At 35.1% G+C, this 15,956-nt stretch overlaps 1 protein-coding gene and 1 non-coding gene across 3 annotated transcripts in view; both read right to left on the bottom strand.

Moving 5' to 3' along the window:
- Nucleotides 1-2,641: 2,641 nt before the first annotated feature.
- The window catches only part of GCFC2 (GC-rich sequence DNA-binding factor 2), a 72,028-nt gene continuing 58,713 nt past the window's right edge, over nucleotides 2,642-15,956 (bottom strand). For both annotated transcript variants that reach the window (XM_036873525.1, XM_036873526.1), the window contains exons 13-17: nucleotides 10,671-10,747; nucleotides 9,119-9,185; nucleotides 7,032-7,178; nucleotides 3,710-3,834; nucleotides 2,642-2,875 (exon numbers count right to left, since the gene is read on the bottom strand). In XM_036873525.1, the coding sequence (XP_036729420.1) occupies nucleotides 2,758-2,875; nucleotides 3,710-3,834; nucleotides 7,032-7,178; nucleotides 9,119-9,185; nucleotides 10,671-10,747 (534 nt within the window). In that variant the 3' untranslated portion in view covers nucleotides 2,642-2,757. The remainder of the gene's footprint in view (nucleotides 2,876-3,709; nucleotides 3,835-7,031; nucleotides 7,179-9,118; nucleotides 9,186-10,670; nucleotides 10,748-15,956) is intronic.
- LOC118906552 lies at nucleotides 12,797-12,900 on the bottom strand. Its single transcript, XR_005022533.1, has one exon. It is a non-coding gene; the product is annotated as a U6 spliceosomal RNA (small nuclear RNA).

Raw genomic sequence — 15,956 nt, 5'->3', positions numbered from 1 at the left:
CCACTCGTCATCGCGGTGCGTGGGCCTCTTCACTATCATGGCCTCTCTTGTTGCGGAGCACAGGCTCCAGACGCGCAGGCTCAGTAGTTGTGGCTCACGGGCCCAGTTGCTCCACGGCATGTGGGATCTTCCTGGACTGGGGCACGAACCCATGTCCGCTGCATTGGCAGGCAGATTCTCAACCACTGCACCACCAGGGAAGCCCCACAAATGTTTTTGAATATCCTCAGATATAGTATATGATGCATAAAAATACTGAGATTCAAACTGCAAGCATAATGAAATTTAGTTGAAAACTATTGCGAATTTAAATCAATTTAGTTTTAAAAGCAGTTCTAATATTTTCCACTCTACAAAAATCAAGAGAAATCTCTCTGCCCAAGTTAAAAATGTAAGGGATCATCTAACACACCTTTAATTACAAATGCAAAAATTACAGGGAAATTTCAAATGTACACTTTAACAATAAAAAAGTTACAAATTTCATACACAATAAAGTATCTGCCATTTACATAAAAAACAAAGGTCTGTGTGTGTGTATACACACATACGTACTTTTTAAGTAGAGAAAAGGTCGGAAAGGATAACAAAATGAAAACAGCAGTTACCTCTGGGAACAATAATTGTGTAAGAATGCTAAATCCTTTTTAGCAATGGCTTGAATTTTCTAGATGAGATTCTACTCTTCATAATTTGTGTAACCAAAATAAACTTTAAAAAACTGTTCATACCAGTGAATCATGAGTCTTCACTGCAGTAGAAATCACACACCAACCTGCTAAAATAAATTACATGCAGCTTCAAAACTAGGGGTGATAATGTCAGAGGCCACATGCTCAAATCCTACACATAATCAATTTTTTCCTGATTATCTTTTGGGCAACAATTTGCATAATACATTTAGGATGGCCCTCAAGTTATTTAAACAAATAGATTTAACAGAAATTATTTCAGTAAACTCACTTTGAAAAATGTTCTCAATTTTTTTTTTTTTTAAATTCTCATACACATAGCATGTTTCAAAGTTTTTATTTTATAGTTATTCAGAGTGCCACAAAGAACCTTTTTTTTTTTTTTTTGGCTGTGCTGGGTCTTCATTGCAGCACGCGGGGCTCTTTGTTTAGGGTCTCTCACTAGTTGCCGCACACAGGCCTAGTTGCCCCATGGCATGTGGGATCTTAGTTCCCCAGCCAGGATCGAACCTGAGTCCCCCGCATTTGAAGGTGCATTCTTAACCACTGGACCACCAGGGAAGTCCCTCAATTTCCTTTTGATTCAATGACCTTGCCTCACTTTCTTAATCACACAAATTTTTTATTAGAAAATGAATCACATGTGCTGAATATTTATTTATTTTTAATAAATTAATTTTATTTATTTTTATTTTTGGCTGCATTGGGTCTTTGTTGCTGCACGCAGGCTTTCTCTAGTTGCGGTGAGCAGGGGCTACTCTTCATTGTGGTGCATGGGGGCTTCTCACTGCGGTGGCTTCTCTTGTTGCGGAGCACAGGCTCTAGGTGTGCAGGCTTCAGTAGTTGTGGCGCACAGGCTTAGTTGCTCCATGGCATGTGGGATCTTCCCGGACCCGGGATTGAACCCGTGTCCCCTGCATTGGCAGGCGGATTCTTAACCACTGCGCCACCAGGGAAGTCGCTGTGCTGAATATTTAAAATACTTGTTTCCTGTCTAGGCCTACCACCAATGACAAAAAAACCACAACAAAAAATAGTAACTACCTAACAAGCGATAACTTAGTACACCAAAAACATACACAAATTTAAAGAAAATGGCAAATGAGGGAAACTATAACATAGCACAGCCAAAACACAAGTATCTTTGTTTTGTTTTTTGTTTTGTTTTTGTTTTTATTTTTGGCCGTGCTGTGTGGATTGCGGGATCTTAGTTCCCCGACCAGGGATCGAACCTGTGACCTTGGCAGTGAAAGTGCAGAGTCCTAACCACTGGATGCCAGGGAATTCCCAGAACATCAGTATCTTTAAATTATAAAGCTCTTACAAATCCATAAGAAAAAGATGAATAGATATTTCAAAAAGAATTACAAATGGCCAAAAAACAAGTAGTCACTCTCTAATAGCCAAAACAAATAATTAAAATAAGATTTTTTTCACCTATTAAGTGCCAATGAGTTAAAAAAAAATGATAATACCTATCGCTGGTAGAGATTCATTGGCCTTCCTTAGACTTCTGTTGGTACAATACATTGGTACACATTTCTGAAGAACAATCTGACAAGCATTAGTTATCAAAAGCCCTAAAATGCCTTAATCAGAATACTTAACAAGTAATTCATCTCGATTAAGATTTTCATTTAAACTCATTTGTAAACAGAGATAGTTAAAATGAAGAGAACTAAAAGAGGTTTTTATGGTTCAGGACAGAAGACCAACCAAAGCCAAAACAGCTATAACAAGCTTCCTTCAACTCCTTTCTTAAGCTGGAAAAGTCGATGGAAAAATCAAATGGAAATGGAAATATGTTAAACTCTTACTGTTCCTGTGTGTCTAATTCCTGCAAACACTGCAAAAAAAGGGGCAGCCTTTCATGATACCAGAAGGTAGAAGGTGGAAGGAATGGAAAGACAGAGTCCTTGCTTTTCGGGTTTTGCAAATCCTCCCCTCCATTACTGGGAATAAAGAAGTGGCAACACTTTTTTTTTTTTTTTCTTCTTTCTCCAAGCAAAAGAGCCAAGTGTGACTGTATTAAAACCTCATTTTAGTACTTTCCTATAAAGTTCACTCAAACTTCTTTAATTACTGATTTAAGATGGTCTAGGTGATATTCTTCTATGAAGGATTCTGCTTGATTCAAAGCTTTTATTTTCACCAGAATAAGAATTATTTCTTTGACTTCATCCCTGAAAAAAAACAACAAAAAAGCATTTTCCCTCTTAGAAATGCAATGTGTAAGGGCACAGTGAATCATAAGTAGTTAATCTGAAACAAAAACTTTACCGTATGCCAATATCTAAAATAGCATAAAATATTTAGATGCTACCTTCTCCACATAATCATGAAGTTCCAATACAGACTATTAGTGGATGTATTCTGGCAAATTTTAATGTGAATGACTATAAAAAAGGAGAAAAGCACAGAGTAAATCTATCAGGAATCTGAGTTGTGGTTTGCTGCTACCAGCAGCTTATATGGGCTATCCTGGCAGCAGTATTTATCCACAGATATCATCAAATGCTACAATTTGAGGTTTTAACTTTTTTTTTCTTTTTGGAGAGGTGGTTTACCAGAATACCACTGTATTTAAGTCCTTAAACATCTAGTGCTGTGAATGAGATATCCAAAACGGAGATCTAGCTACTGCTGGGTAAACGCCAGGTTGCAGACCTGTACTTAACAAATGTTGAGATTTTGAAATGGCTAGGAAAATTAAGAAGACATTAAAAACATGCTTGTTAAGAGGCTTTTGATTTATAGTTTTAATTTTAAATTCCCCTGTGATACAGTTTTCTGGAAGTGCTTATTTTGGAAGAGATTTACATTTAAAAATATGAACTAATATGCATGAGGTGTGAATATAAAATATTGAGTGATTCTAAAGGTCATACATGAAAATATCTCCTAACTCTTCAGTAACAGTCTCAGATTTTTAAAAGTAAAGTACAAATCTTTCTAAAAATTGCTGAGAACGGAACCCTAAACTATGCTTATGGAGGTACAAATAAAATATGCATTACCTGATTTCACTTGTAGATAATTTACGTGCAGACTGCAGTAAAAACTGGATGAAGTTTTCTAGCTGGGGAAAAGATGTTCTCATGGCAGAATTTTGGAACCATTTGTCTGGTAAACATGCTGCTATCTGATAATCAAAACACATTATTTTTAATAATGACAGTTATTATCTGAGGACTTTAGCTAACATAATTTCATTTAATCCTCATAGTACTCATGTTGGTTGAGTATTATTCTTCCATTTTATAGTTCACGGTTAAATAACTTTTGAGAATTTCCCCTTTATTTGTCAAGGTTTTATACTTTAAAAAAAATCATATTTTGATACTGAGAGCTTAAAATAGACTACTCTTTATAAATACTTCCTAGTACTTGTGATACTTTCAATACTCTGTATTCCTGAGCGATTACATTGTACAAAACATTTATAACTAAACACCAGAAATGTGTAGACACAAAACACTTTTAGTTAACATACCTACATTTGACCCTTAAACAATGCAGGGGGTTATGGGCAGTGACCCATTCGCAATTGAAAATCAGTGTATTAACTTTACAGTCGGCCCTCCATATCTGTGGTTCTGCATCCAAGGATTCAACCAGCTGTGGATTGTGTAGTACTCTAGTATGTATTTATTGAAACAATCCATGTAGAAGTGGACCCATGCAGTTCAAACCTGTGTTGTTCAAGGGTCAACTGTATAAAATAGGTACATTTAATATGATTTCACAGTAAGAAATTGGGTGAGTTTGTGTATAATCTACATGAACAAATAAATCAAGGTCATTCTAAGATACACTGAGTGAAAAAAATTAATTATGGCTTTGATTTTCTTGTAATTTAATACATTGCTTTAAATGTCCATGGCAGCATAAAGAGTCAATGTATGTGCATTCATTTTTTTTCTTTTGGGGGGGAAAAAACCCCAAACAACACTTATCATCATCATGCCAAAGGTAATACATGATTTGGGGAAAAGTTTTGGAAAAAAAGAAAAATGTTAACAAAATAAAAAAGAAAAGAAAAACTTCCTCATAGCAGAAGGAAGAATTTTTTTTAAAAAGGAAAGAGAATGGGAGCAAGGAAAAATCTGAGATCATACTATTTAAAGAAATTCTTGGTTTTGCTATAGTTGGTAAGATCAAGATCAGTACGTACTTCTAGAAAGTAGAAAGTTGCACCATATATGTATTATAAAATATGTTAAATTTAAGTTCTGGAATGCACTCTTTCTAAAATAAATCTGACTGGTCAACACTGAAAACACAGTTGAGGAAAATGATTTATCCTATTTTTTAATCACCTTTTTCAATTATCCAGAAAAAATACAGACAAACTGATTGCCTAAGGCAGAAAGTCCTATAAGTCTTATTATGCAAACTGTATCTTTTTAAAGTTTAAAAACCAGCCCTTACTGGCTTGGAATTTAATGTCATTTGCACTTGCTTTCCCCTTGTTTTGTACCACAAGTCTCAATAAAATTCTGAAGGAACTATCTAGCTTTTCCATAAATGATCCTGGGACTTATAAACACATTGTCTTGGCCTGGTTTTCTGGCCACAAGCTGTGGAAAGAATGTCATATATCCTCTTCCTTACTTCCGTATAGTAGAGCCTATGGTCAAAGAGAACTAAACTGAAACCTGAAAGACACATAGGATGGATGATGATTGAAATTTCTGGTAGATAATGTAGTTTAAAACTACATGAAATAGGGCTTCCCTGGTGGCGCAGTGGTTGAGAGTCTGCCTGCCAATGCAGGGGGCACGGGTTTGAGCCCTGGTCTGGGAAGATCCCGCATGCCGCGGAGCAACTGGGCCCGTGAGCCACGACTGCTGAGCCTGCGCGTCTGGAGCCTGTGCTCCGCAACGGGAGAGGCCGCGATAGTGAGAGGCCCGTGCACCGCGATGAAGAGTGGCCCCCGCTTGCCGCAGATGGAGAGGGCCCTCGCGCAGAGGCGGGGACCCAACACAGCCAAAAATAAATAAATAAATTAAGTTGAAGCAGCCCAGAGACATAATTACCACTTTAAAAAAAAAAAAAAAAAACTACATGAAATAAAAACCACAGCTAGAAAAATGGAGGTTGTCTAGGAACTGCTAAATAACGTTACATATATATTTATATTTTTAAAAAATTTATTTAAGGATGTAAATATTTTCCCACATTCTTAAAAAATTTTCCTCATGACTTTTATCTTATGGATAGACACTAATGTTTTTAGACATTTAGATTCTTTCCAACTGTCTTCTATTATAAATAATGCTACAATAATATTCTTTGTATGTAGAAACCTTTATGCACGTCTGATTTTTTAACATAGGATAATTTCCTAGAAGTAAAACTGCTAAGTAAAAGGGTATAAACTTTAAAGGTTTTATATCAATCATTCCAAAATAGTCTCCAGAGTTGTATTCCTCTTTCCACAGTGCAGAAACTATTTCCCAGAATTGCCACTCCACACGTTCTAGATGAATGGTATCCCTGGAATGATGTGGGGCTGTTGTTTCCCTGTGCTTATGACAATACTGGGAATTATAATGGAAATAACAGCAAAAAGTTTGCCAGCATAACAGGTAAAAACAATATCCTTAGTATATTATTTGCAATTCTCTGATTATTAGTACTGTTAATATTTTCCACATGTTCAGAAGTTATCTTTGCATATTCTTTCTTTGGTGAATTAGGCAATTCACCATGTTGCATGTCTTTTGGTCATTTTCAATAAGAATATCTGAATTGTTTACTGCTTTTTAAAAATGTGGGTACTTAGCCTCGTTATGCATTGTAACTTATTTCTCTGTTTTTCAACTTTCTTTTTAACTTTTCATTATAGAAAATTTCAAACATAAACAACAGGAGAAGGAATAAGTATAGTGAGCCCAATGAACCCATCTTCCAGTTTTAACAATAATCAAATAATCCTGATACAATTTTGATTTACTGAAGTTTTATATTTTTGTCAAATCTATTATTTTTTCTCACCATTTTTGCTTTTAAGTTCAGAAAGGACTCCCTTAACATCAGGTATAGTCATTTATCTTCTTAGTACAATATTTTATAGTTTCATATTTTTACACTTAATTCTTTACTTCACCTGTAATTTACATTGGTATGTAGTGAGAGGTGAGGATCTAACATTCATTTTGTAAACAGTTAACCAGTATACTTTTTTTAAATACTGGGTTCTTCTGGGTTTCTAGTCTGTTAAATTAATTTGTTGTTAATGTGAGTACCACAATTTTAATTATTTTGCTACAAAATTGATTTTAATAACTAAATTTTAAAAATGATAAAATTAGAATCAGTTTCTATACAACTTACCTGGTTGCACTTTTTAACAACATCTGGCCCAGGTATGGCATTGAGAAGAGCTATAATAAGATAACGATTCAGCAGCTTCCCTAGTCCTAGCTCTTGCAAGGTGTCTTCCGGGAGGAGTTCATTCCAAAGAAGAATATTGCGGAAGAGCTAAAACACAATAAAATGTCAAGTGACTATGTACCTTTTCTCCAAAGGAAAACCGTAATAGTATCCAACAAACATAAAAAGTTGGTCAAACTCTTTTAAGCTCTCACTACAATTGGCACTGTTGGAACTGTCAATTTTAGAATCAACAGAAAACATTTCTGAATAAACACTTGATTCTTTCCAACCTCCATATATTTGTTCATCCTATTTTCATTTTTTTAGGACAACCGCTCAAAATCTATTTCAAATTACCTTGCTGGAGCCTTTCCTGATCAATAATCTTCCTTCTCAATCCATACTCTCCTGGAGGCTCGGGCCATCAGATACAAGACCGCAGGACCTCAGGATTCATAAAAGCACTGCTGTTAAAGCCAGTGCTACTGTTACCAATGTGTGACCTTGAGAAATCAATCAAACCTGAGAACCTCACTGCTCTAATATAGAAAATAAGATTAATAATAATCTGTGACTTTGGAGATACCTTGGGTAAAATACTTTTAAGAAAATCTAATAAAAGTAACATGGGTTGCATTTCCCTCCTCTAAATGCAGATCTTTCTGTGAATTTTATGGTATCTTCCACTTTCTTTCCAGTAATATATTTATCACGCTAGGTGCTAAACTACATCCAATTGTACTAATACGCAATGCCTTTTCACAATGTCATTTTTGATGTTGCTCCCTCTTCCTGAAAAGCCTTTTTCCTGACTCAACCACATGACAAGTATTGATTCACCCTATCAAAATTGTTCTTGCTGAGGTCACCCATTACCTTATCATCATCAAATCCAGTAAAAAAATTTCAGTCTTCGTTCCAATTCTCTTCAGCGGCATTAACACTCTGTCTTCATTCTTGAAAGCCCTTCACTTAGTTTCCCTGATGCCACTCTCTTATGACCATTCTTAGTTTCACAACTCATTCTTAAGGCCTCTCTGAAGACTCCATTTTCTCTGCCCACCTCTTATCTCACTATCTCCCAAGGGTCTATCCTTAGCCTTCTTCTCATGCTTCATGCAATCTCCTCAGAGGTTGTTATTCATGACCATGCCTCCAAATACTGCCTATATGTGGTTGACTCCCAAATCTCCAGCTCAGATCTGTCCCCTGCAATTCAGACTCATATATCCAATTGCCTCCATTTGTCCCATAGATATCTTAAATTCACCATGTCCAAAACAGATCTTATCTCTCCTCCCAAACCTTTTCTTCTTCCTGTAACCCCTCCAACGCCCTCAAAGAATGTCATGATAAGTTACCAGGTTGCCAAAGTCAAAAACTTGACTAGAACCCTACATTGTTCACACGTAACTAATATCTTTTGAATCCATCTTTTCCTTACCTTCCTTTGCCACTGACTTAGCACCGACTTCATCCTGTATCGTTTAGACCAGGGGTGAGACAACTATGGCTTGTGAGTTAAATACAGCTTACTGCCTGTTTTTGTAGAGTTGGTGAACTAAGAATGTTTATTTATTTATTTATGTATGTATTAAAATATTTATTTATTTATTTGGCTGTGTCAGGTCTTATTTGCGGCATGAGGGATCTTCATTGCAGCACGAGGGACTGTGGCATGTGGGCTATTTTAGTTGTGGCATGGGGGATCTAGTTCCCTGACCAGGGATCAAACCTGGGCCCCTGCATTGGGAGCGTGGAGTCTTAACCACTGGACTGCCAGTGAAGTCCCAAGAATGGTTTTTATAATTTTAAATGATAGTAAAGTTTACTGAACCGAAGACATGCGCTCATTTGTTTACATATTGTCTATAACTGTTTGTACTACAGTGGCGGAGCTGAACAGTTCAACAGAGACCTTATGACCTACAAAGCTTAAAATATTTACTGTCTGGTCCTTTACAGAATTTTGCTGATCTTCACTCTATAGTAAACTTTTTAAAAAATAAAAACAATTATTTTTATTTCTGCCGTTTTCTGCTTACCTTTAGACCTGACCAGAACTGTCTTTCTTGGAACTTTGAATGTGGTGACATTCTGTTTTCTACAGCACTAATTTGAAGCAAAAGAAAGAGAAAGAAGAAAATGCAAATGACTGTTCATCTTTCAGAAACAGAGTTTAAAAAACTGAATGGTTTTTTTTTTTTTTAAATCAACCAAACTAAGCCTTAACAGAATATAAAGGGAGGTGTTCTGGTGATATCTACTAAAATTACAAATGCATGCACACTTTTGACTCAATAAATCCATGTCTGAGAATGCCTTCTGCAGATACATTTCCACATGTACAGAAATAATATGTCCATAAAATTATTCCCAACCTTGTTAGTAATGGTTTACTGCTTACATGCTCATCAATTACAGTACATCTACATAATGGCATATTGTGCAGCTTAAAAAAGACTGAGGAAACAACTTATGTGACGACATAAAAAGATCTCAAAGATGTACTAAGTCAAAAAAGTAAGGTACAAAACAATGGTTATGACTACAATATACTTACTTTATAAGTAAATATATAAAAAAGGAGAGGAAAATAAGATTAATTCTAATTGCATTGTAAGTATTAAAATTCTATAAGTATTTAATTCTAATTGCATAAAGAAATTCTGAAAAGGTATAAAAATTTACCAACATTGAGCATTCTTGCATGCATGTATGTGTCCAGAGAAGGAAGGGCAAAAACTGGATGGATGGAGGTCAGGAATGGGAGGGAGTAAGACTTTTCATTTTAAACATAAACAAAATTTTAAAATACACATTCATACTTTTTAACCATGGGACTATATTACTTATCTAAAATATTACAAACCTTACAGGGGGGGAATTTTTACATGCAGGCATCTCTTCAGGATTCACATTAACTAGCAAGCTTAGAAGTTCCTTTCTTTTCTTTCCATACAGCTCTTCCATCCTGTAAGTACTCTACAGCTTCAGTTCATGGTCCATTACTATAACTGATGCCTTCTTAGCAAATATAAGAATATGTATCAAATACTACTTGTTTGATCATTTAAAGGTAAATATAGAATTCAAAGATGCAGTTTCTGGCCCCTCAGTGATGTTCCAGGCCTTATGCTGGGCTTTCCATGTCAGGCATTGTTCTGAGCACTCCCTTCATCTTCACAACGTCCTGTGAGGCAGGCATTAATTTAATGCCCAATTTTATATACAAGGACACTGATGCGCAGAAAGGCCCAAGGTCAAATATCTAGTAATGGTGAATCTGGGCTCCAGAATCTGTGTTTCTAACCACTCTGCCATGCCAACTGTCATGTTCTTAGGAATATCATTAAAAAACAACCACCACCCCCAACCAAAAAAAACCCCTAAAACCTATGTCCAAGTGCCAGACATCATACACGGCAATATAAAAGGTGACTGAAAAATATTTGTTGAAATCTCAATTTGCATCTTAATAGGTATGTGTGTTTTGAAACCACTTAATACTGTTAGTTTCTTCTACATTACACTCTTAAATAAATCTGTATTGCAGGAATAACTATTTCATAAAATCTAGAAATTAGCAACTCTTACCTCTCTGGATATAGAGGAATAAAAACATCATCATCTATTGCCTTCTTCATTCTTGAAACAATGGGTTTAAGTAAATCCTATTTTAAAAAAAAATTAAAAGCATCACTGATAGTTACAGGTAGAAATGTGTTTACCAAAAGAAGCAATTTTAACAGAATAGTGCAAATTTGTACACACTCACAGACTTAGGTGTTAAAATAACTATCAGTTAGGTACAAGAGAACTTCATTCATCCATGTTGTTGCATGCTGCAGTAGTTGGTACCTTTTCACTGCAGCACAATATTCTGTTGCATGATGGAACATTTATTTTGATGGTCTTCAGTTTAGGGGTTACTATGAATCATGTTGCTATAAAACTTCTTGTAGAACATGTCTTTTAGTATGCATAGGTATACAATTCTAATGGATATATGTAGAGATGGAACTGCTGGAATACAGTTCATGTTTATATGTTCAACTTTGTACAGAACGCCAAATTGTTTTCTGAAACAGTGGTATCCCATTTATATTCCCACTAGCCATGTATGAGAAATCCTGTTTCTCTACACCCTTACTAAATCCTGGTATTTTTAGGGTTTTTAAATGCTTGCAATTCTGGTATGTAGTCATATTTTATTATGTTTTAATTTTTATTTTCCTATTGAGTAATGTGATGTTGAGCATCTTCTCATATTCTTATTTACCATTTGGATATGCCCCTTTGCAAAGTACCCAATTAAGCTGCTTGTCTACATATCTGTTTTTTTTTTTTTTTAATTTAAATTAGGTTCTATCTCTTATTGATTTGTAGATGCTTTTTAAATACAGTTTCTTCACTGGTTTGTCAATATCCTTTGACATAGTATATTCACTTTGGCAAACTCATTTTATTGTTTGTATATCAAAAATTGAAAATAACCAAAACATTGAATCATGGGAACTTTTAAGGACATGTTATGTCCATCCAGTGCATGAAGTATTTAGCTAAAGTTTATGAAGACTGTAGTAACATGCAAATTTAAATGTTTAATATTTAAGTGGAAGAAGTAGGATACGAGTGTACATGTCCATTAGTATTATAATTCTGAAATAAAAGGTAGGCTGAAAATATCCTACAATGGTATCAGTCTTTGTACTAGGATAAAAATTTCTATAATAAGATACTGGTCTTACACTTAAAAAAGGAATCCATATTTGAAAAATGGAAACAGCATACTACATATTAGAGGGAAAGTTATTTTTTTAAGTCAGTGACAATGTGTGTAGCACAAATTAAGCTGTCATATACCCTATACTAAGCAAGTTACTCATAAATGTAGAATTCAACCAAATATATTTTTTCATAAAAGGTATATCTAACTGAAGTCCTGTTTCTCTTTTCACTTAAATATCTGTAACATATTCCTCAAATGGCTGCATATCAATATTAACATTAAAAACAAATAAAAACTCAATTTTCTTTTACTCTCTCAAACATTTTGAATTCTTTTAAAATACAATTATGCTTTGATTTTTTTCCACTTAATGTAAATGATTTTGAATCTCAGCCTTGATAAATATTTCCATATTAATTTTTGTTTCTTAAAAATAGTTCTCTAAAAAATGCTATAAAGGAGTTTATTGAGTCAAATGACAGAAGTAGAATATGGATGGTAGATTAAGTACTGTTAAATTTACTGAAATTGCTAACTGTACTATGGTTATGTAACAGACTATCCTTAGCAAATACGCAACTTACTCTCAAAGTGTTCAGGAGAAAAAAAATCGTGTGTGTGTGTATATCTAATGGGAGAGCAAATACTAATGCAAATGGGGCAAAATATTAACGACAGGTCAATCTGGGTAAAAGGCCTATGAATATGCTATTTTTATTCATGAGAGTTTTCTGTAAGTTGCCATTATTTCCAAATAATTGTTTAAAACAAAAGAAAACTTAAATTCACATATTTTATAACTCGGAGCTCATTAACTTTTCCAAGTAGTAAAATACCTTTGGTGGAAAAAACAAGTTCTCTAAAGAGTAAAGTTTTAACAACTACACACACTTCTGTATATAGACTTTATTTTTATTTTATTATTTTCTTATTGAAAGATTCTTTGAATTCTACAATGCTTTACAATTTTCAAAAGTTTCACACACATGATAAAAATATGGGATGCTTCACGAATCTGTGTGTCATCCTTGCACAGGGGCCATCCTAATCTGTGTATCATTCCAATTTTAGTATATGTGCTGCTGAAGCGAGCACTATATAAAGACTCTAAAACAGCTCTGAAAAGGCACTTAAAAGCTCTAGCTAGTAGTTTTTATGATGCTCTGCATATCCATAGTGATAATCCTGGGTGGCATGGGCAGATGTTGAGGCCCTCAGGGGAGAATGAGAGTAGGTGCTCACCACAGCAAGAGCAGCATTACTTTTGTGTGTGTCTGTGTACAGGGGTGTGTAAGACTGTATTTGAAAAAGTTTCTGTGGATAGAAAAAGAAATCTGAAAACTACTAATCTATCTAAGCATTCATCTGATGTCACTTTCACATTTCCACTAACCGGTCAACCAACCCTTGCACTATCCCCTGAGGCTGTGTATAACTTCAGGCATCTTTTGACTATTAGATTTCAGTTAATGAGAAACAAACTTCTCTCCCCTACACCTTCCATACGTTGGTCCTGGTTTACTTCTCAGGATCATGCAGAGCAAATCTAATCATCCTTCCATATGAAAACTCTTCAGGTTTAAGATTGATATCTCACTTTTCTACATTTTCTCTTTCCCATACCATCTTAGACACTCTCCATTTAATATACTTTAACCTAAAATTAAATGCAAAATACCCAGGGAAGTCTTACTTGTGAGGAAAGCACATACAACATTTTTACTCAAAAGAGCAGACACCTAGTAGGATGAACTCCCATTAGTCTTTCTGCTACTCAAGTGACACTGTTGACTCATATTGGGTTTACGGTTGATTATAATCCCTCTCTGTGTTACCTATGATGCTTCAAAGCTGTGCCTCTCCCATCTTTTATTTATGCAGTTGAATTTTTGAACACAATGGTAGGACATATGTATATTCCTTTTACATTTTATGTTTTGAGAGTCAGTCCATTTTCTCAGTATTTTGAAATTCTTTTGGATTCTAATTCTATTATCCATAGATCTATGATAGAATTCCTAGCTTTCAGCATTGAGAAATTTTATTAGCATGTATTTTACATCTTCATCCAGTTCAATAAAAATACTGAACAGGACAAAGCTGAGAAGATTCTGGCCCTATGGGTCAGTATTCTTTAGGTATACTCTACCAGTTTTCTTTATATCTAACTATACCATATCTTTTCCCATTTGATCTATAAGAAAATCTTAACATATTTAAATACATTATCTACTGTACCTGTACAGTTCCTTATTTATCAGTGAAAGTAACTGAGATAATATGGAAGAATATGCTTTGATAAACAGTTGTTTGTATTTAGGAACCCCATCAATGAAAGATTACAGTAAACACTGCTTTCTTATTTTAAGTGCTTGTAATCCATCTCTGTAATAATCTATTTTAGAACATTAACCAGAATCAAAACTATTCTCACCAGACATTAGTTTACAGAATCATTTGCTTTTCACTTCAAAATCAGGAACTATGCTGTCTGACTTGTTCTTCTGGAACCTTTCTCATTCTCTTCAATTCTTAAATATCACTGAAAAAAATTGAGTGAGCTCACTGGCAAACTGTGTTACTAACCTGGAATATTACATAGTACACTGATTCTCAAGTAGGGGTAATTTTGCCATGCCTCAGAATATTTTATAAGTCTAGAGATATTTTTGGTTGTCAAGACGGGGGAGTGCTACTGGCATCTAGTGAGTAGAGGCCAGGGGAACTTAATGCATAGGACAGCCTCCCACAAAGAACTATCTGTTCCAAATGTCAAGAGTGCCAAAGTTGAAAAGTCCTGATGTAGTTCTAGTCTCCTACGAATGCAAAGACCCCATTTTCAACATTCAGAGTGGGAGGGCTTCCAGAATTAAAATTACCAGTATAAAAACTTCATGAGTGAATCCATAACACGGTTGAAAGACTTTAGTGGTTACAAAGTGCTGGGTCTGCCACTTTTATCTTTTAAAAGTGACTTGGAACTCTGTGCCCCAGCTTCTTCACCTGTAAAATGCAATTAAAGTCAACACATTTTACAAGGTTGTCAGGATCAAATGAGAAAATGTGGAAGTGTTTAAAAAATGGCAAAGCACTATTTACATTTGGGCTATAATTAAATAATCCCACATAGAGAGCAAATACAGGATTATATAGCCGCTTCCTTGTAGCTCTAACCTACTAATCTTGGTTCTATGCTTTATAACAACACAGAATAAATCTATTCCTTCTTCAAATATAAACACTATCTCTATGCACATCTTCTTTTAAGTTGAATCTTTCTAATTCATGCATGATTTTCACATGTTTTTATCCTGTTGGAGGTAAGTGGAAAATGCCCTTACTCCATCAGTTGCTACTGTTCAAATCCTATTCCTTCCTTCAGGGTCCCTGCTCAAATGCCACATCTAACAAAAATTCTTTCACTGCAGAAAGTAATTTCTCTCTCCTGCCTCTCTTTTGAGGTTTCATAGCCCTTTATCTGGGCCACTCATGGGGGGGGCAATGTGGTCAGTGAGATGAGCCTGGGCTTTAAAGTAAGACTAACCAAGGTACAAATCCTAGTTCTGACTCAAGGCTTTACTGTGAACAACTTTTCAAGATTCAGATTCTTCAACTGTAAGATTAAGCTGTCACCGTTGTTAATAGGATTGCTGGGACTAAGTGGGATGATACAGGAATAAGACCTAACAGAGTGTCTAGTACATAGTAGGAATTAGATAAACAAGTGTTCCTTGTCACTCCCACTTACTTCCTATTTGAAATAACAGTTTATGTACATCTATCTTGTTTCCTCTAAGATAACATGCTTCTTAAAGGCAGAATCGTGCTAGTATCCCTATTCTCCCTCTTATTTCTTACAGCTTCCCTCCTTCATGACAGCAATTCCAAGTGCTAAAACTTACTGGTGTTCAAAATATGAATATGACATGTCTCCTTGCTTTTTCAACCACCTTGGTTATTCCACTCTGGGTACCCTCCAGTCTGTCAATCTCTCTCTTAATTCTCTTAAAACTCAACATAAGATTGGTTTACTTATTTAACTGCATGAGTATACAATATTATTATCAACAAACAGAATGATAAAAAAGAGTACTACAATAAGAGTAAGATTCAACACTCTCAACAGAGCCTCTAAAAAGTTCCTTCCTCTT

This window comes from Balaenoptera musculus, chromosome 13, assembly GCF_009873245.2.
Source record: "Balaenoptera musculus isolate JJ_BM4_2016_0621 chromosome 13, mBalMus1.pri.v3, whole genome shotgun sequence".
Lineage (NCBI taxonomy): Eukaryota > Metazoa > Chordata > Mammalia > Artiodactyla > Balaenopteridae > Balaenoptera > Balaenoptera musculus.
Note: the sequence above shows the minus strand (reverse complement) of the source record. Positions and strands in the feature narration are given on the sequence as shown.